The 19925-nt window shown below is 41.2% G+C and overlaps 3 protein-coding genes across 3 annotated transcripts; 2 read left to right on the forward strand and 1 right to left on the reverse strand.

Moving 5' to 3' along the window:
• Positions 1 to 526: 526 nt before the first annotated feature.
• Positions 527 to 15384, reverse strand: Ndf (Nucleosome-destabilizing factor). Its single transcript, XM_065491843.1, has 12 exons — positions 15067 to 15384; positions 14940 to 14976; positions 14516 to 14604; positions 14325 to 14466; positions 14095 to 14220; positions 10190 to 10375; positions 9484 to 9657; positions 3175 to 3285; positions 2804 to 2905; positions 2592 to 2754; positions 1763 to 1942; positions 527 to 1706 (listed from the first exon to the last, which is right to left on the reverse strand). The coding sequence occupies exons 1-12, from the start codon at positions 15099 to 15101 to the stop codon at positions 1507 to 1509; spliced, it is 1545 nt and encodes a 514-aa protein (XP_065347915.1). The 5' UTR covers positions 15102 to 15384; the 3' UTR covers positions 527 to 1506.
• On the forward strand, positions 4004 to 9436 carry LOC135944707 (leucine-rich repeat and immunoglobulin-like domain-containing nogo receptor-interacting protein 3). The gene is made up of 5 exons (XM_065491837.1): positions 4004 to 4378; positions 4601 to 6461; positions 6920 to 7076; positions 7154 to 7294; positions 7464 to 9436. Exons 2-5 carry the CDS (start codon positions 4621 to 4623, stop codon positions 8127 to 8129), a joined length of 2805 nt encoding a protein of 934 aa, XP_065347909.1. The 5' UTR covers positions 4004 to 4378; positions 4601 to 4620; the 3' UTR covers positions 8130 to 9436.
• A 284-nt stretch (positions 15385 to 15668) lies between the features above and the next one.
• Positions 15669 to 19832, forward strand: CysRS (cysteine--tRNA ligase, cytoplasmic). Its single transcript, XM_065491838.1, has 13 exons — positions 15669 to 15810; positions 16027 to 16197; positions 16260 to 16658; positions 16711 to 16857; positions 16914 to 17054; positions 17110 to 17320; positions 17381 to 17622; positions 17688 to 17921; positions 17980 to 18121; positions 18878 to 19092; positions 19143 to 19305; positions 19363 to 19565; positions 19621 to 19832. Exons 2-13 carry the CDS (start codon positions 16111 to 16113, stop codon positions 19741 to 19743), a joined length of 2307 nt encoding a protein of 768 aa, XP_065347910.1. The 5' UTR covers positions 15669 to 15810; positions 16027 to 16110; the 3' UTR covers positions 19744 to 19832.
• The last annotated feature ends 93 nt before the right edge of the window (positions 19833 to 19925 follow it).

The raw sequence follows: 19925 nt of genomic DNA on the forward strand, positions 1-19925 counted from the left end.
TAGTATACTGAGGCAACATAATTTTACTAGTTAAGGAGTGTTGGTAAGCGAAAAAATTTAGCGAAAAGCAAAATTACTAACGCACAAATTATTCTGCTCACGTGAAATTTATTGGCGAATATTTAGACAGTATGAATACATGACAGAACTATGTAGTTTTTTAATAAGGCAGCTAAAAACTCATAACGTACTGGAATGACATTAAAAAAATTCAGGTGTTTATTTGAGACAAAATAAAATAAATATGAAAATTTTCTTTCTGACAATAGTCGATAAATAAAAAGCATCAGAATTGTTTACTTTTACATTTGAAATAACCCTTGAAATTGTGCGGCAGGAAATGGTAAACCTTGTTATCAAAGATTAGGGTATTTGTGTATGAAATTTGTTATGCTAATTTTTTGTCTTTATGGTTATAAAAAAGATAAGCAGAGTTTGAACGTGCGCACACAGATTTCAAGCGGAATTTGAGTACAGATAACTGGATTTAAAGAGACCGCAAGGATGTGAAATAAAACAATTCAAATTCGTCTTTACATTTAATATTTTTTAAATGAACAGTGCGTTTAGAAAGATACACATCATATTGATGCCAATTTTTGGAAGCCAAAGAAAAATGTTGTCTTAAATTTTAATACAATTACCAAGCTTACGACTTTGAACTGAGTTTTAACAGGAGCGATCATAGGTTGTTAATCATTAAAACACACCTCCTGCATTCTAAGAATACAAACAAATTAAATACGTGTTTTAAAACAGTAGCTCCGTATTGTCGTAGTGACTGCTTAACATAAATGGGTTAAAATTACACACCAGCATTTTTCTGCCTCTAGTACAAAAATAATCAAATCCTCCAAAACATTACTCATTGTTTGAGTGGCCCAAAAATGTACGCATGTTGGAATCAGAAACATTTTCAGTTAAATTTCAAAGCAACTTTTCCACGATTCATAGATTAGCTAGATTTAAAATTCATTTGGTTGACCACTGCATGATCCTCTGTTAAAGAGCTTTTTGGAACAGATTCAGTTACTGGCATTAGATGAGAACGCTACTGAATATTGATGATTAAACTAGCTTTTAAAGTCAATAAACTGCAATTGGAAATTAAAAGAACCTGATATTTTTTTTTACGAAACTGACAATTGCTCTATCTCTGATCAAGCACAGCGCTGGTGCTGTGCAAAAGGCGTTGTCAAAACACTTCAGTCTGCCCAGTTAAGACATTTAAACTGATCAGTTGTTGTAAAAACAATCATTTCCCAGATGTGATCTCTACATCCCTTTTTATATATTCTAAAAAAGACAATAAAATGCCACATGCCTAATTACAAATAAGGAAAATAGACACAAAACAATTGACAGAAGAGGTTGCAGCTTTTGGTACTTTCTTAGTCATGGGGGCACATCATTAGAAACTGTGCCGCGATGCCGAGTCTATTGTGTTATTTGCAAAAGTTGGTTGATTTTCTAACAGAACATTGCGGCAGTAAAGTGAGATCCTCTTCAGAACCGTGCTCGTATATACACCGCGGAGGCATCATGGTCACCGTAACCAAGTCGTTTGGCGTGCTTAAAGACCTCGTTGGCTGTGGCTGTCAGAGGCAAAGGTTGCTCCAACGAGTCTCCCATCATCAGGGATAGCTTCATGTCCTTTTGCAGATGCTGCAAAGGGAGGTTGGTCTGGAACCCTCCATCAATAATAGCTGCAATGGACAGAGTATTTTCAATAAGGTTTTCCAGCCAATTAATGCTTACACACCTTTGCTCTTTTCGATCATCATTGGGCATGCTAGTGAAGTAAGCTCAAGAACTTCCAGGACATCCTTCTGCTGAAGCCCTGCACGGTCAGCGAGAGCCATGCCTTCAGCCAATCCTGCCATGGTCACTCCAGCCATCAACTGCAGGACAAGGTTCATCTTCGATGCATTTCCCACATCACCTAAAATTTTAAATTTTACTTTCAGTACCTTTTAAGAACATGAACATGTTTGAGATTTTAAGGGTCAAACCCAATGCCGCATTGTCCCAGGGGTGAGCCTTGTGGCGCCCCCCCCCCTCCAGCTGCAATGTTAGCGCCTGATATTTTTTGCTCTACCCCAGCACTTGTCAAACCAAGATTAAGTTAAGATTTTTGGTCTTGGTTAATCTCAAGTTCATTACATAAATAACTTTCAAAATTTATTCCGAAGTTAACTTAAAATTTAATAGAACCCTCGTGCAATTTAATGAGTTTGTCATATTTAAACTATTTTTCTTAGCAATTTTTAATTAAATATTGAACAATATCTGTACTTTCAAACTTAGATGAGTAAAAATTCAGCCACTGGACTTATCTCTTGCGAGTTAAATAAATAGTGCACTGAGCTGTTAAGCAATGTAGATAAAATGTTGTTGATAGCGGCTAACGTTATCATTGTTTACAGCGTGGCACATATTTTCCATTGCAATCATGTCAATGCTGTTTAAAATGTGTTATACTAGGCATAAATTTTGACCAAACAAAATTGGTTAAGGGCACAGAACAACAAGACTTAGTCTTAGTCTGAATAAAAATCTTAGCCCGGAAAAGATAAACAACTATTAATTACCAAAGTAAAACGAATTGCGACCCATAGCCTGGAAACATGTTTGACACTCATCAAACAAGGACCTGTCTCCAGCGGCTAGAATTACTAAGCTTCCCTCTTCAGCCTGATTCTTGCTGCCTTGAATCTGGGCCTCCAGGAATCGACCACCCTTTGCTTGGATTGCCTGTGAAAAACGATTTAGATTAGAATGTAAGATTTAAAGGATGAGGTACCTCAGCGATATCATGTGAAGTGTCGGCATCAACACCAGTCATCTCGACGTAGCCTTTGTTGGGGGTAATTTCCAGCAGCACGCCGCAGTTTCCAAAGACCATCTGCAAATTTGTCCATTTTAATATTAAACCACTTGATGGCATCATCTGATAAATGTGGCAAGAAGCACTGAACGTGTTATCTAAGATTTGGCAAATACAAGCTGAAGTATTTTAGCTCTCATGAATTAATAATCCTCCACCAAGTGCAAAAAGATGGTCACAATATTTACTACGTTATTAAATTATTTCAGTGTAACGAGTAATTGTAATCACGAGTGATTTCAATTACTCGTTACATCAGTACTAAAATAATCATATTGTCTCTTTACCTCTTTGGCTGCTTTTGGGTCGGCAACGCATGAGAAGATGATGTCTGCTGCAGCAACAACATCTGACGGTGTCAGGCATTCTTCAGCTCCTGCCTTAACAAAGTCTTTGCACTGCAACAAAAAATAATTTTTTTTAGTGAAAAATTGACTACATTAAAAACGATCAAAAGCCCAATCCGGAGATGATCCCTGATAACACTTTCAAAATTCTTTAAACACCTAAGGATAAGATAATGATAGATTGAAAGAGCTTTTTCTTCCATAAAAAGTTAGTGTTGACTTGGCTTATTTTTAAGTGTACTCTCGCTAATATTTTTTATTTTATTTTTAACTCTCCTGCATGTAGAACAATCAAGCGCTATTTTTGTGCAAGCTACATGTACGATTTATTTTGAGGCTTGCAAGCCTTGAACTTTGTTTGGCAACTGCTCCATAAGGTGCGTCATTCAATTAATCCAATTTAAAAGCATCTGCGCATTGAAGCTCATAATTAGATAGGTGCGTGATCAAAAAAGCCGCAGCGAGAAAACAACCTCATATTAAATTTTATTGAAACCAAGGCCGCGTCATTTTAACGTAGAGCATCAAAAAATCATAGTATGTTACTTTTACGAAATATTAAAAATTTCAGGCTGCCTAGTGCAGAACTGATGACCGGCACCACAGTCAGAAGTGCGCGATCCTCATCGGTCAATATTTTATAGTCTTGATTCGAGAATCGAGTCAGGCAATCGTAGGTGGCACTGCTCTCCTCGCACCGCCCTCCACTCCAAAAAATGAGCCGCTCCGCCGTCTCCTCCGTGTTCATGTTGCAGTGGCTTTGAAGCAAGAAAGCAGCCATACACGGCAGGCAGCGAGCAGTGCGAGAAGCAGGCTTTCGAGCGAGCGTTCAATCCACAACTCTCGGCCAACCCCCCCGCTACCGGAATGGAATCGACCGTTACTGTAGCACGGCGATTGCGTCGACGGCCATGTTAGATTCAAAACGAGCTTTCAGTAAATAGTGTTGACGTACTTCGAGGCAGTCAGCTTAAAGGGGTCATGGCATTGCGATTTACAGCCTCTCTACTCGGTCACCAGCATTTGTCAATTATAGAGATAATAAAGTCATGTGCCCAACGCCTCTCGTAGAGGGTAGGTGCCGAATCTCAAGCAACCATCTGCGTATGCGGCTAGAGAACACCTACCACGTAAACACGGAGCGGTAAATATCAATATCAATTATTATGCTTTGTTCAATATGTTGGCGAGCCATCTGATAATGCCCCTTGCGACTGTCTGTGTTGCGACTGGCGCCCTGGAAACGCCGCGATCAGACTCTCGATTTTTAACACTTCGCAGACAAATTTTTACTGCGCATAATCATGCTTTCGAATCTTTATCAGAAGCAGCGGCTTAAATCAGTTGGCGTGTTGTTTTGTTGCAGCTAAAACTACAGAGGAAAAAATGCGCAGTCGAAAGAGGAAGCGTGGCGACGTCGGCATGGCGGCAAGCTGGGGTTTAGCTTTTGTGTTGAGGTGCATACTGCTGCTCCCTTCCCTCGCGACCGGGGATGCACAGTTGCCTCAACCTTACCTGCCAAACAATCTTGCCTTTCCACCGCGAAAAGTGTCCCCAGCGTCCTGCTCCAGCGCTTGCTACTACTGCACGGCCGACCAAACAATGTGCCAGGGCGGTTCTGTGCGCGACCTTCGACTGCCTCCATCCACGCTGAGACTCACCCTGGAGGGCGTCAAAGCGACCACGCTGGTCAAGGGAATGCTCGGCGACATGCCGCTCGCATTCATCTCGTGGCGCGACGGCGGCCTAACCAGGGTCAATAGCGACGCGCTCGTAAACCTGACAGGGCTCATCCACCTGGATCTCAGCGAGAACGCCCTCAGTCAGCTGGGAGATTTCATGTTCCAGCGTCAGGAAGCGCTCAGACTGCTCAACCTGACGTCAAATCAACTTTCGTTTTTGCCGCAGTTTGTTTTTCAGGGACTCGAAAATTTGGAAATACTGCACCTTGCTCACAACAAGTTCACCACCCTGCCACACAGAGCGTTCGAGCCACTACGTGAGCTGCAGACGCTCGACCTGAGTGGGAACCTCCTCACCACTATACAAGACGTTATCCTTCCGCCACACAATAAGCTCATCAACCTGCTACTTAGCGGTAACAGGATCGAGGATATTAGGCCTGAAGCATTCCACGGACTGCTCGACTTGCAGATTCTCGACCTTTCAAAGAACAACCTGCAGAACGTCACGGCCAATTTATTGCACGGACTGCACGACCTGAGATACCTCGACTTTGGAGATAATAAGCTGGAAATTTTACCCCAACGCATATTTCGGGACATGGAGCGGCTGTTGCAACTGAATCTGAGCTCCAACCCTTTGATGACGCTGGACAAGGGTGTTCTCGCCCCTTGTGCCCACCTCGAATCGCTTTACCTCACCAACACGAAAATTGCGCACTTGAAAGACACCGATTTTAGAAACTTGCGAAGCTTAAAGCACTTGCAGCTTTCAAACAACAAATTCCTCAAAGAAATAGAAGACTACGCGCTGGTGCACTCAACTCGAATGCGACACCTCGACTTGCGCAACAACAACCTAACTCAGTTCCCTTATTCGCTGAGTTCGTTGATCGGGCTGCGAGAGCTGATGGTTGCGGGCAACCCCTGGGCTTGCGGATGTCGTTCGCTGTGGTTCATCAATTTGATGCGCAATTCCAAGATCAGAATGCAACCGACCTTGCAGCAGATGGAGTGCTCGCCAAAGACAGACAACAATTTCATAAGTCAAGTTCTGGCCGTAAACTGCACGCCCACGCAGCCTGAGCCGATCGCGGAAACGGCTACCGTGCAATTCCGATTCGGCGGCAGGGCCAAGCTCGAGTGCAAGTTTTCGGGGCACCCGACCCCCTCGATAACGTGGCTGACCCCAGAGAGAAGAACATATCACTGGTCGCCACCCGAAAATCCGCGAGAGGGTCCACCGATTTTCAGACACCATCCCGAGTCGCACGACGCTGATTTAAGACCACTGGAAACGGGCCGCGTGTTCGTTTCACCGGGAGGCGAGCTGCTCATTTCCAGGGTGCTGCGGGAAGATGCGGGAAGGTACACTTGCTTCGCATCTAACGCTTTGGCAAACGCTAGTATGACTGTGATAATGAAGCTGGATCCGATTACGATGCACCAGATCCAATACATCAGCCTTGCCTTCGGTGGAGGCTGCGCTCTCACTTTTCTCATCTGCACCCTGATTGTGCAAGGCATCCGGAAACTCGCTAGAAGGTACGTTCAATTTTTTACTAATTGCCTTATTGTGGAAATTTGCCTCTGCTTGCAATCGTCGCGGTGCTGCTAAGTAGAGCGTGCCAATTAGACATTCGTTTGTGAAACAACAGTGTGTGTGCATCGGAAGGAAAATCAAACGCGTGCACACGCATATTTTCTCTCTCACAGCCAGACGCGAGTAAACACTTCACTGCGAATGGCGTTAAACGCTCAATAAGTATATAAAAAAACGAGCCGTTCTATTCATTGCAGTATTGTGCGAGCATGGAAATGCCGGTCTAGAATGGTCGAGAGACGGTTGTTTGTGAGGCGATGTATAATTCAGTAGCTGGCAAAGCACGGCACGCGACTAAAAATAGGCATTTGACACGGGAAGAAAAAATCGAATAAAATGCACGTCATTGACCCTGACTGATACATTGTGCGTTCTAATGAGCGATTCAATTATGATTCAGGCTCGGCTGTTGCGCCAATTGCTGCTGCGAACGGTGGTGCGAAGACGAAATAAATCCTCGGTCACCGCGCTCGAAACATGTAAATCAAGTGCTCGAGACGATCGAGCAGTACAAAACGCAGCAACTGGAAAAGCTCCGAGACAACTACACACAGCAGGTGAGGAGAGAGGGAATAGCGAAAACGCGTTACCGCACGTGCTCACGCTAACCCGCTGTGAATATTTTTGTCGACAGGTGCATCGCATCAAGGAGAACTGCACACAGCAAGTCGAGTGGATACGCGAGAGTTACACAGGGCAAATCAAGCATCTAAAAGACTTCAGAGACTATGGCACGACACACATCACCTCCATCAGGGGTCAATACTATGAGCAGGTAGGTCGACGATTTTGTTTTCCTGCTCTTGATTAGCCTCTTTCGTGTTTAGGCCCGTTCTACACGAAACGCACTTAATGGGAAACGATGTTTTCCCCACTGACTTAAATACATTCGTGTTGATCACGATTTATTTCGTAAATTAATTATTTTAATGCGTGTGTTTCAGGTGAAGCGCGTCCGCGACTATTCTGTTAATCAGCTCAATTGGGTGCGCGAGAACTACGTCTTCCAACGAAACCGAATTAAGAAATTCAGTGCTCATCAAGCTTTTCGGCTGCGCGAGACTTACAAATACCAGCAGCAGACGCTCAATAGGCTGCTCGAAAATCTGCCAAGTTTGTACCTGGAGAACTGCCGGTCGGGCGCGTGCGGCCGCACCGACTCGATCAACTTTGACTCGTCCACCTTTGCCGAGGACGAGGAGCTCCGACACGTGGCCATCGGCACCGAGGACCACGTGTGGTACCAAAGCCGGCAATCCGTCTACTTCACGCCAACAGAGCTGATGAGTCCAACCGTGCCACCCCGGCCGCGCCACTACGTTGTCCAGATGGACAACACCGAGATGGCGCTCAAACTGCAGGCTTGCCTGCAAAAGCTGTCTGACCAGCAGTCTGACGACGAAGACGAAACGACCGAGCCGCAAAACTCGCCCTACTTTTCAGCTGGCCTCAACAGCCACTTGCGGCAGGAAAGAGCATGTGCCGAGGAGGTTGTCAACCTCCTGCAGATTGCGTCCAGGGAAGAGGCGAGCGTGGACTTCGAACCTGTCCAAGAAGAGGAAGGCCCGAGTCTCAAGCGCTCGCTGTGCAAGGACGAAATGCCGCTGTAAGCGTAGCTGGCTTGCGAATGTGCAGTGGAAAAAATTCGGTTCTGTGATATTGTGACACGTGAGTGAGCGGAACAATTACCGTCGTGCATCTGGCCAATCTAACAGAAGGAACGCCGCGTGACCAACATTTATTCGACAGTTACGTAATGCAAGTATTAACCGGTAGAAGACAAAGTGAGCAACATCGTATAAGTATTACCTTATTCCGTACTTTCGTGTTTTCAGTGTTTCTTTTGTTTTATGCAACATATTTCTTAATCGTATTTCAGTATAATGTTCTCCTGGCGATAGTAATTATACGCAGGTTATTAGTACACTAATTTTGTAGATCTTTTCCCACATGCCCACCTTTCAAAAGCATGGTTGTACACTCTCAGCACAGTAAGCCATCCCTGATATCAAGCATTATCTATTCATGGACCGTCACAAAACACGGAATTAAATACAGTATAAATCCCTCGAAGTGGCACATTCACTGAGAGGCGCATATATAGCGTTCAAAAGCACCTGTTTAAACATTTTCGCACAGGTCGTGAGAAAAAAAAAACGAGCTGTAGCTCTCTCAAGTATATACAGATGCAACCATTTAGGCGAAAAAAATATAAATTAAAGGCAGGAAAATGATGTTGTGTTGAAATAACACGAGACAAATTTTTGTTACACTAATAACTACACTACTTGCAAATGCATGTCAATTTAAAGAAAGGTAAAATAGATCAACTAAAAGAATCAATGTTTGGTGTTAGGATGGGAGTTCTATATGGCCCATCCTTCTTATTGAAAGCGCTGATCTATTAACCAAATATATTTACTGACAAAGAATTGGCAAGACTTTCTTTTACACAAAACTGCTCATGTAAGCATAAGAGTTAATATGAATGGGTAGATTTTTGGTAACTATATAGGCATTTTTGAACATATACATTGCAGCAACTAAGTAGACCAGACCCAGTGTAAGCATTTTAGATGTTCCAAATATGCTTGATTGTATATTCTGTTGTTAGGTATGTTCCTGCTATTTGTTACATTTGAGTGTCTATGTCAGCATAAATAAAGAATAAGGACTAAAAAGGCTGAAACCCAATATGTCTTAGTTTTCTCATGATCTTATATCATCCTAGGTTCTAACTGAGAAAGTATTTAACAAAATTATAAAGAAATGATTAAAACAGATAAACATTATTGTCACAAAGCTTTTGCCAAGGTTGAAATATGTATATTTTGTCACTTGTTGCTAGTGAAAGATTCAACCGAACCTATCCATTAAATGTAGTTATAAAAAATAAAATGACTAAAAAAACTTACAACCCACTTGTTTACTTGAGAATACAAGGTTAAAGAATTCTGTACTCACCTTTTCCGGTGTACGATTCCAAACAATGACAGAGTGACCCGAATTTAGTAGGTTCTTCACGATGCCGGAACCCATGATTCCTAGTCCCAGGAAACCAAACTTAAGCATAGAGGGCATGATGTTTTTCTCTTTCAGTGTCTGCGTGACACCCTCAATGTCTAGCGGAGGTGTCTCCTGCAAGAAAAGGATTAACATAATATTAATTTTTAAAACATACAAATTATTGATGCTGCCAATCAAAAAGAGTAATTCCAAGTAAGACAAAGTGTTTATTGAATAGGAATCACTTGAATCTATATTTCATTGGTTCTACTACTGGTGAACCACCATTGAATGTAGTCACTTATGGACATTTATGAGAGACAGAATTGTTAGAAATGAAGCTAGTCGGAATTGAATTCAAACCAATATGAGTAAGTATGTACCGTTTTACAGTAAAATAATTATTGGCAACTGGTATCGGAGTTCAAGCGATATTTTTGAATTTATCAGATATTTTCTGGACGAATAATTTGAAATTGCAGTAATTCCATACTCATCAGATTCCCCATATTGAAGAACACGAGTAAAATAATATATTTGTTTCAAAAAAGTATCATGGCTTTGCGCCTGCGGAAATAAATCTGTAGCCCTGTGATAAGCCAAAGATAAGTCCATGTATGACACAAGCAGCACGCGAAAATCGAGAGTAAAATAAGTCACTTACAGGTCGGACAACATTTGATGGCCGGTCCAGCAAACTGCTTGAAGCTGCAGCTTTACGATAGGAATGGTTCACCGACCCAGCAGAATCGAGGTCAGCGTCCTCCTCAGGTCCCTGTGAGCCTTTGCGCGGTCGTTTGGCGGACGATCCATTGCTTGTTCCTTCCGAGAGCCGACTCTTTTTTATATCCTGCAACAATATGTCGAAAGATATAATTCAAGATCAAAAATGTCTTTCTTTTCTAGACTCAAACATAGCAGTCCAAATCAGCACTGCTGTGCGTCACCAGCCTGCAAAGAGTCACGTTGTTAGCAGCTAAGTAGCCACAGCCGAAGTAAAAAGTCGAAAAATCGATGAGTTAGGATAGTTTTGTAATCTGATTCAAAATGTAATCAAATAATATGGACTTTGAAGTCTAAGCCACCAGACGCTAGATTACATAGCCAGCCTCCACCAAGGAAATGATGTGGTGGAACCGATTCAAATATCCGCATGCGGTTTAAATGACTAGTACATTGATAAGGTGCACCGGCATCAGTTCGACTTATTTCATTACTTATGTATTTTATTCATTCCATTAATATGATTTGCTGATGATAATTCATTTAGTTACTGTCTACTAATTATTAATGTTAAAACAAGCGAGTTTATCGCGAGACAAAGCGCATGCAGGTTCTTCGTGTATATAATAAAATCTGAGTCCCTCTGCTTTGATGCCAGCAGCACAAGATGGTTCTTTTATTCCCCTCACTCGGTACAGACTGGCATGGAGGAGGCTCCTGACTTGCACAAGTTATCACCCTCCATACTTTTGGCACCAGCTTAGGGTAAAGGTAGAAAAATGTGTAAATGTGCACCAGGAACAAGTATAAATAAGAGGTTTCAGCCAGCCGCAAGTGGGATGACCAGCTTAGCCGATTTTTTGCCTGGCGGCGGCTGGCGTGGCTGACAATATTTTAAACGTGAAGTTTGATAGTGCTTAACAGCCTGAAGGGTCGGAGGACATTTTTTTCTCCTGCACTTTTTAATTTTAGACCCTTTTTCACCGGCGCCTGGCATTGCTGACGCAGCTTACTTAGCCAAATTCACGACGGCTGGCGATTGCCCATGTGACCCAAAATTTGCTGACTGGCGCGGCGCAGCTGGCTGAGACCTTTACCATAAATCTCTAAATTCTTCGTCGTTAAAAACCTTTAAAAAATGATTTAGAAAACTATCAGCCGCGCTAGTCAACAAGTATGAATTCCGGCTAAGCTGATGCAAACCAATAATCTGGAGGGCTACGCCACATAATTAAAGGTGGCGGCTGGCAGAACCAGCTGCGTACGAATTTTGGGCTGGCGCGGCAGACAAATCTTTAAAAGTGAAGTTTAATAGCGCTTGACGGCCTCAAGTGCCGGGAGTAATTTTTTTTCGACTTTTTGACAGGCGGCTGGCACATTATAACGAGTAGATGTCGAAAACTATGCTTTTATCGAATACGTTCAACGAAAATACTATCACTCGATTTAACATTTGGCCAAATCCACGGCGGCTGACCACGTGATCCAAAATTTGCCGGCTAGCGCGGCTGGCTGAGACCTCTATATATATCACGGCTGACAGCTTCGTGAATTTAGACGACATTTTCTTCAGCGGCAGTAGGGAGAGTTTAGAAAAGCTTGTCTTAAGATAAAATCTTTTATTTAAGATCTCTTAGCGGCCAAAATTAAAGCAAGTTGTGTTTGATCATCAGAATCCCTAAATAAGTGTACCACGGGTTCGAAAATTGTTCAAAATGCAGTTTTTGCCAAAGAGAAGTACCTGATATATGAAGTAGCAGCGTTCTTAGCAACGAGATATCGAAAAAGCAGATAACTGAACTGGCTACGCCAATACATAGAGGAATAATAATTTTTAAGTGTTTTATGATAGTGCTAATTTACAGCAATAGGGCATTAGGGAGGATAAAGTGTCCCATTTCCTCATCTTTTCGACTTTTGAATTGGCGAGTGACCATGCGACCTAAAATTTGCGTGGCACTAAGACCTCTGATTGTAGGAGGGGAAGGTTATTTAAATTGTGAAATTAATTTTATACTTTTGTGATCAAAACTACTGGATTTAACTATATTAAGGGCATTATAACCATCTTTAAAAATAATGTCAAGCAAAAAACATGTCCAATTTTTGTTAATAAATCACTGTGTAGCAACACATTTTTTCCACAGTTATTACGTAAGTTTTGAAAGAACAATTTTTTCCTGATGGCTGGCTGATGGCGCAAGTCACAGATAAAAAGGTGAAATAATGCTTATTAATTGGACAACTCAAAGGTTCAGGGAAATGTAGGGCACGCAAGATGTTAAGGCCTGGAACTCATATATGTCGAAATGGGTATTGGAATCACAGATTTCGTAATTGAGAGCTGATTGTCTTGCTGTGGCGGATGATGTTTTACTTGAAAGACAGCTATTTCGCAAGAGGCGTGGGTGGGTTGTACCGGAAAAAGTTACAACCACCAACTCTGTTAGTCAATTAATTAGTCTGCCCTGAAGCTGGCAAAAATTAAAAGGATCTACGTCTACATTGAATCAACAAGAGGACAATAAAAGCTTGTATTGTGAACCTAGTGAAGCCATCTTTCTAAAATGGATCAGGTAGATGCCGTTATATTTCATAGATATCGGTCTTAGCTAGCTGCACGGCACCAGCCTGTTAATTTTGAGAGATGTAGTCAATTATCTTGACTTAGGACAAGCTGCGCCAGCTACGATCCAAAATGTCAGGCATTGTATTAGTACCAAAGACAAATATTTGTGTTTCAACGTATTCCAAAATCACACCTGTGCATATTTCGGATTAATGGAATCAAGATTTTTTTGAATTGCTTTCAGTACTTCAGACACTATCAAACTTCTTTTTAATAATTTTGTCAGCCAATCCAGCCACTCGTAAAAATGCACGCCGCCACCAGGCTAAGCAGGTAAGGACAGCCTCCTCGTCAAAATCTTAAGGCCGAGTCTTATAATTTGGCTCAAATAAAAATTTAGCATGTGAGTTGGAATTGCAAACAGATCATGAACAGAATTGCGGAATTCGCTTAACTAACGCAAACTAAACTAATAAAACAGGTTTCACCTGACTTAATTAAATTTATGTAAAATGCAATGTTTTTTTTGCTCTTTTTAATTCCTGTCCGAGGACCGGAGGACCGGGAAGGGCGCGCACTGCACTAGCACGAATGCTGAAACCCGGGTCCCAATAACACCGCGAACGGATAACATGGGCGCACCAGGCCGCACAGGGACCCAGCCCACTCAAGGGCAACTTGCCTCGAGAGGACTGCATTGAAACGCTAGACATTTGTCCCGTGAAGCCTAATCACGCATGCTGGAAAGGTGCAAACCAGCAAGTAGCGAGTCGGCGCCGGTGCGCCTCCCAGCCCGTTGAGCAATTCGAGTCACTAAACTAACCACTTTTTTGCCATTTCTGACATTGGGTAGCCAGTATTAGATCTCCGAACTGCTCAAATACCTCTCATTGCTTTGACACTCCTGAGAGTGCCTTAACAATGCGAGCCAACGGGCTGGTTTAACAATGTTATAAATTTATTGTATCTTGATTTTCAGTACTGGATGCCAAGCAGGAATTACCAGAACATTCTTGCCAGAGGGCAAAAGTATCATACTATTTTGAAAAAACAATATAACGTATTTTGATCTGCCTTTTCAGTCAAAATTAGAGCTGGTGTGCTAGAAAGATACCACGAATGTTTTGTTTCATGGTGGAACTTTCAGGGAAAATGTAACGAACTAGGCACCACACCGTAAAATGAGGAAACATCTTAAAGCTATCTGAGTATAAATTTTAACTATATAAACCACAAGCAGATACATTTGATTTTATAAAAATGAAGTTGCACAATACCTTCTTTATTTTCTGCTTCGGAGTTGCAGCAGGTCCTTCACCTTTGGCAGGTGTGCGACCCTTGTCATCGTCGAGGAAGGATTCCCTCAAACGGTTAAATTCAGCATCAGATGCACTCTCTCCGATCTGCAGAAATTAACAATATTTGAGGCAACACTCGGTTAGTGATTGATTATAACATTTAATGCATAACTAAGATATTGTTTATGATGATAGGGTACAAAACTTACATTTCCGCCACCCTTTCGCTGATTTTCGACATATTCTTCGATTGCTTCAACAGCCTCCCTGAAAGGAGCACCCTTGCTTGTCTTGGAGAGGGTTTCTTTAAACTGGAAGTAGGGCTTCAAGTTTGTTTCTTCAATCCAAGCGCTGAAAGCACGTATTTAGAAAAGATTTCAAGTGCGCAAGACTTGCTCACTAGTTGTTAGAGCCAAAGAAAAACACCCATCGGCTTCCACCTTTCTTGGCAGCAGTCTTCTTCAGCTGTTCTTGGTCAGGTTCAGCAACCTACAAACAAATTAAATATTAATTCCACTTCTTAACACAGAAGAACATAAATTAAAAAAATACTTTGTATAGCTGAAAATTACGAAAATTACTATCATTTATTACAAACAATGGAGACTCGAGCAAAACGTTAAGCATAGTTTTGTTGTATGTTCTTAAATTTAGAACAACATTAAAGGAAAGAATAAAATGAAGCAACTTTGTATATTACTATTTTATAATATTTTTGAAGCTATGCTGAAAAATACTGTAGCTCGAATAACTTCGTGAAAAGCAGGAATTTCACAAGATTTCCTTCGCAATGATCACATAAACAAGACGTCGAGTTGGCTCACCTTTGCAGGCCATGGAGCGAAACCCTTCATTTTGGCCCTGAAACGAGTAAAAATGAAATGAGAAAATGTAAATTAACGAGCTAGTCAATGGGGAAAAAACCCGAGATAAAAGAAAATTGCTCCTTACCAAACCAAATCTCCGACTTTCCAAACTTCACCCATTGTCGCGGCAAATTTCGACCGAGCGTCAGAAGCAAGTTAACAAGCGGCGTTGGCTTCGTTCAACTGGAAGTCAGGTGATCGCGCACAAGGACCAAAACTCAAAGTTGTCCCGCCTAACAGGATTCGTTCTGTGACGAAAGTCGGTCTCCCTGAACGCAGAAACCGAAAAACTGAGCTAGATTTGGTCAAAACCGGCGATAATCATGGAAAATAGGCGCGAAAACAACGCGATGGCGTCTCACGGAAGCACATGGAAGTCAACATGCACATCACGTGTGATGTCGCCACTGTGCAGGCAATATTTGTAAACATTGCTAGATTTCCCTCCCGCGCACGAGAATTTAGCCAATGGAAATATTCTTGTGCGCCCCCATTATGTAAAATGAGTACTACGTGAATTTCAGATTATTTGGCGGTAGATTCAATTTAGTTTTTTAATTTTCTTATCTGAAGTGAGTGAAATTATTGCTAATTATTTGGTCATTTTCAAAGTTATGCTATGTTTACTCATTACAACGTAAGCGGTATGTTTCATAATAAAAAGCAAATTTTGTTATTGCTCTGAAAGTGAGTATGTATGAATTGAAAATATTAGCAAAGGGAGGCGTGTCTTCTCATTAATGTTTTGAGTAACAGTTTTGCCACATGCACATGACATGATTGTGTAGGTGTATTTCAAGTTGGTGGTCAGGAGGAAACGGAGGAATAGGTACGAAGGTAGTTTAGGATTAATCGGATTAGTAAGCATCTTTGCTTCTATGTATGTACTTGCATTTATGTAATAACTGTTGAAATTTATTTGAGACACTAATTTTGTACGATTTAAAAATAGTGAAAAATTTCTCGCCCTTAAAAGCTTCACCCTCTATTATCTTAATCACATGCATATGTAGCCTACATACATATTAATTGTTATCACTTTCAGTTTTAGCTGATGCAATAGTAAATAATTTGACGTGTGCGAAGAAAAGTTGCTGATTGCTGTTTTTCTCGCAGCCACGCACGCTTAATGATATTTAAGCCTGCTTTCCGCAGTAGAATCTTAGAATCCTTTGCAACAGTTCCTGGTGTCAACCGACTGAACAAGATCTCATTGGTAAATTTTATATTAAACGACGAAAATAACCAAAATAACCATGGTATATTTTTTCTTCAAAGATCCTTAGTTTTAAAAAATCGACGATGGCAAAACGAACCCAACCAGCATGGTCTCCACCTCAAGGAGCTTCTGAGCCTCAACTCAAACTTTTCAACAGCCTTACAAGACAAAAAGAACTGTTTGTGCCTCAGAATGGGAGGAAAGTTCTCTGGTACAGCTGCGGGCCAACAGTTTATGATGCTTCCCACATGGGACACGCCAGGTCGTACATTTCATTTGACATCATGCGGAGAGTCCTCACAGACTATTTCAATTACGATGTCATGTATGTGATGAACATCACTGACATTGATGACAAGATCATCAAGCGTGCTCGTCAGAACTATCTGTATGACCAGTACGTCAACAAGGGCCACAGCCTGAACAAAATCCTTGAAGATGCTGATAGTGTTGTTGATGTATGTATCATCAGAAATCAAAGTGTCTTTAAATTAATTGACCAATATTCAGGCTTTGCTCGATAACATTAATGGAACTGATGACCAGGACAAGAAGACTATGTTGAAAGGCATGATGGTCAAAATTTCTGAAGTCCTCAAGGAATTGAAGGCAGCGTTCCTCAGTAACAATGAGACTGTTATCAATGAGAAGCAAGCAGTATGTTAAATTGACTTAACTTATTAATTAAAAAAATCAAATATGTTTAATTACAGGCTTTTTTAGCTGAGGCCAAAGATGCAATATCTAATTGGCTTGACAAGAAATTTGGCGCAACAGTGAAGGACAATTCCATATTTTCGGAACTGCCTCGTTATTGGGAGGCAGAGTATCATAGGGACATGGATGCCCTGAATGTAAGTTAAAAATATTTTTATTTCATAGCAGCACTCAATAACTACGTGCCACTAGGTCCAACCCCCCCATGTTCTAACTCGTGTCAGCGAATATGTTCCTGAAATCATCGAGTACACCAAGAAAGTCATGGAAAATGGATTTGCATATGAGTCCAACGGCTCGGTGTATTTTGACGTTCAGGCTTTCGACAGACAGAAAGGCCATCACTATGCCAAACTTGTGCCAGAAGCTTTTGGAGATGAAAAAAGTTTGCAGGAGGGAGAGGGTGAGCGATTTACAATCATCTTGTAGGTTCTTTCTGTAATACATAATATTGTTCCTGCAGGTGACCTGAGCATTTCGAAAGACAAGTTGCAAGAGAAAAGAGCACCTGTTGACTTCGCACTGTGGAAAAGCTCTAAGCCTGGGGAGCCTTCCTGGGAGTCGCCATGGGGACTTGGCAGGCCTGGTTGGCACATTGAGTGCTCAGTAATGGCCTCTGCAATTTGCGGCGAGTCTCTAGACATCCACACTGGAGGAGTAGACCTCAAGTTTCCTCATCATGACAATGAGTTGGCGCAGGCTGAGGTGCGATAGCATTTTGCATGTCTTTTTTTTTGTGTGGAATCATTATTTAACTTCCCATTTTGTAGGCCTACTTTAACAATGACAACTGGGTTCGTTACTTCTTACACTCAGGACATTTGACCATTGCTGGTTGCAAAATGTCCAAAAGTTTAAAGAACTTTATCACCATACGTGAAGCCTTGAGTCGCAACACGGCCCGACAGCTACGACTTGCATTCTTGCTGCACTCATGGAAAGACACTCTGGACTACAGTGCCAGCACCATGGAGCAAGCAACCCAGTTTGAGAAATATCTTGGGGTTATTTTTACATTCGGTTGAAATAAACACACCACTATTCAGCGTATTGAAATTTCAGGAGTTCTTCTTGAACGTCAAAGACATGACTCGCTCATCAGGAGGAACTACCTTGGACACTTTTGATAAGTGGGGTGCTGCTGAGCTTGAGTTGAACAATCGTTTTGGAGTGGCTAAATCGACAATTCATAATGCTCTTTGTGGTAAGAGATTTTTAAACATCACCAACAGCTTTTAGTAAATATTAATTTTCGATTTATTGCCAATTCTAATTTTAAAATGCGCAAAATGCACCACTTTTGTTCACATAAAAACAGCCAGTTTTGGGTCATTTCGCTTTTTTTTTGGAAAAGGTTCACATTTGGTGTCAAATAAAACAGTAAATATTATGATAAAATACATTATTTTAATAGATATTTTTGCGAATGGTGGCACTAGGACTAAATTTTAAATTTAAATTTTGGTCATCCGTCAATGCAAACCAAAACCAAAAATATTCCATCGCAGCTTTTACAAAAAATATCCGTTGGGGCAGGCACTGCACGTTCTCCGGGCGCTGCTTCTCGCTTCAGGTGGTTGGGAGAAATTAAACCAGTAGCAGTACTTTTAGACTTTCGGTGAACTTAATTTACATGATTCTACTGGTTACAACACTAGTTTTTAATGCCGATTGCGTTTGCGATTAGGATTACTCTTTAAGTATTTATGAACTTCTATAGTACATGTAATTAAAATAATGTGAAAAATTGTGTCAAGAATGCAAAACACAGTTTGTTGCAATGCTTTGTTTTTTTTCCTAAAAAATGTAGCTTCTTGGAAATACTGGTCCAAAATTATTAAAATCTTAATTTTCTTTGCTGCCTTAGATAACTGAAATATTCATAATTTTAGTCAGTGTTGCGTCCTCATACCTTAGCAGAATGAAACTTTGAACCATAAATTATTTTGCTTAATTGCAGACAACATTGACACAAGAAGTGTCATAGAAGAAATCCGAGAAATGGTCAATGTGAGCAACAACTACATCAGGTCCAAGAAGGCCAGCCAGGATCAGCCAAATAGACTTCTGCTAAAAAATGTTGCCGAGTATATCACTCGCATCATGAAGGTCTTTGGCGTGATATCTGGTGACAACTTGATTGGATTCCCCATTTCTGGAAGTGGTGCTTCAAACGTAATGAGTTTAAACTTGTCTGTGCTGTTAACCTAAACAAAATATTGCAGACTGAAGAATTGGTGATGCCATATCTCCAAATTCTTGCCGAGTTCAGGGAAAATGTGAGAACTGAAGCCAGGACACTGAAAGCTGTGGCCATTCTTAAGGAATGCGATAGGCTGCGAGATGATGCACTACCTAATGTAGGCGTCAGACTGGAAGATAAAGAAGGTACTGTCTATGACACTAGTTTGAAAAGCCCTGTATTGTTGAGGTATTTAAAATTAGCTGGCCATCCTGCTGGAATTAAATTAGTCGGTAAAGAAGAGCTCTTGAGGGAGAAAGAACTGAAGAGGAAGCAAGAGGAGGCCAAACAGCTTGAAAAGGAAAGAAAAAAGGCAGAACAAGCTGCTCTTTTGGAACAAAGAAAGATCAAGCCCTCTGAGATGTTTCTGAAGGAATCCGATAAATATTCCCAATTCGATGATAAGGTTTGATTGAAAATATTTTTTGCTTCGATTTCACTTACCCAAACTATTCATTTAGGGTATTCCGACTCATGATAAGGAGGGGAAAGAAATCAGCAAAGGCCAACAAAAGAAATTGCTTAAGCTGTATCAAGCACAAGAGAAGAAATATAACGATTATCTTAAAGAGAGTGAAAAGTAGGTTCATTCACTTTCAGGTTGGGACAAGAAGCACGAGGATGCTGAAAAACTAATTCATTTTGAATAAAGTAATTTCATTTAACTTGTTAACTGCTGAATTTATCTATAAAAACTCAACATCAACTCTTTAGACGTTTTCTTAATTCTTCAGACAGGGAAAATATAAGAAAGATGGTAATAAAA

The sequence above is a fragment of the Cloeon dipterum genome, chromosome 4 (genome assembly GCF_949628265.1).
Source record: "Cloeon dipterum chromosome 4, ieCloDipt1.1, whole genome shotgun sequence".
NCBI classification, from domain to species: Eukaryota; Metazoa; Arthropoda; class Insecta; order Ephemeroptera; family Baetidae; genus Cloeon; species Cloeon dipterum.

Bases quoted from the DNA above. Each gene is read 5' to 3' on its own strand.
- CysRS (XM_065491838.1), top strand. From the start codon at position 16,111: ATGATATTTAAGCCTGCTTTCCGCAGTAGAATCTTAGAATCCTTTGCA. The intron at 19,093-19,142 runs GTAATGAGTTTA...AAAATATTGCAG, and splicing joins CTGGAAGTGGTGCTTCAAAC to ACTGAAGAATTGGTGATGCC. The intron at 19,306-19,362 runs GTACTGTCTATG...ATTTAAAATTAG, and splicing joins CAGACTGGAAGATAAAGAAG to CTGGCCATCCTGCTGGAATT.
- LOC135944707 (XM_065491837.1), top strand. From the start codon at position 4,621: ATGCGCAGTCGAAAGAGGAAGCGTGGCGACGTCGGCATGGCGGCAAGC. The intron at 7,077-7,153 runs GTGAGGAGAGAG...TTTTGTCGACAG, and splicing joins GAGACAACTACACACAGCAG to GTGCATCGCATCAAGGAGAA. The intron at 7,295-7,463 runs GTAGGTCGACGA...CGTGTGTTTCAG, and splicing joins GGGGTCAATACTATGAGCAG to GTGAAGCGCGTCCGCGACTA.
- Ndf (XM_065491843.1), bottom strand. From the start codon at position 15,101: ATGGGTGAAGTTTGGAAAGTCGGAGATTTGGTTTG. The intron at 9,658-10,189 runs GTAAGTGACTTA...CTTTTCTTGCAG, and splicing joins CATCAAATGTTGTCCGACCT to GAGACACCTCCGCTAGACAT. The intron at 1,943-2,591 runs GTAATTAATAGT...TTAAAATTTTAG, and splicing joins TCGCAATTCGTTTTACTTTG to GTGATGTGGGAAATGCATCG.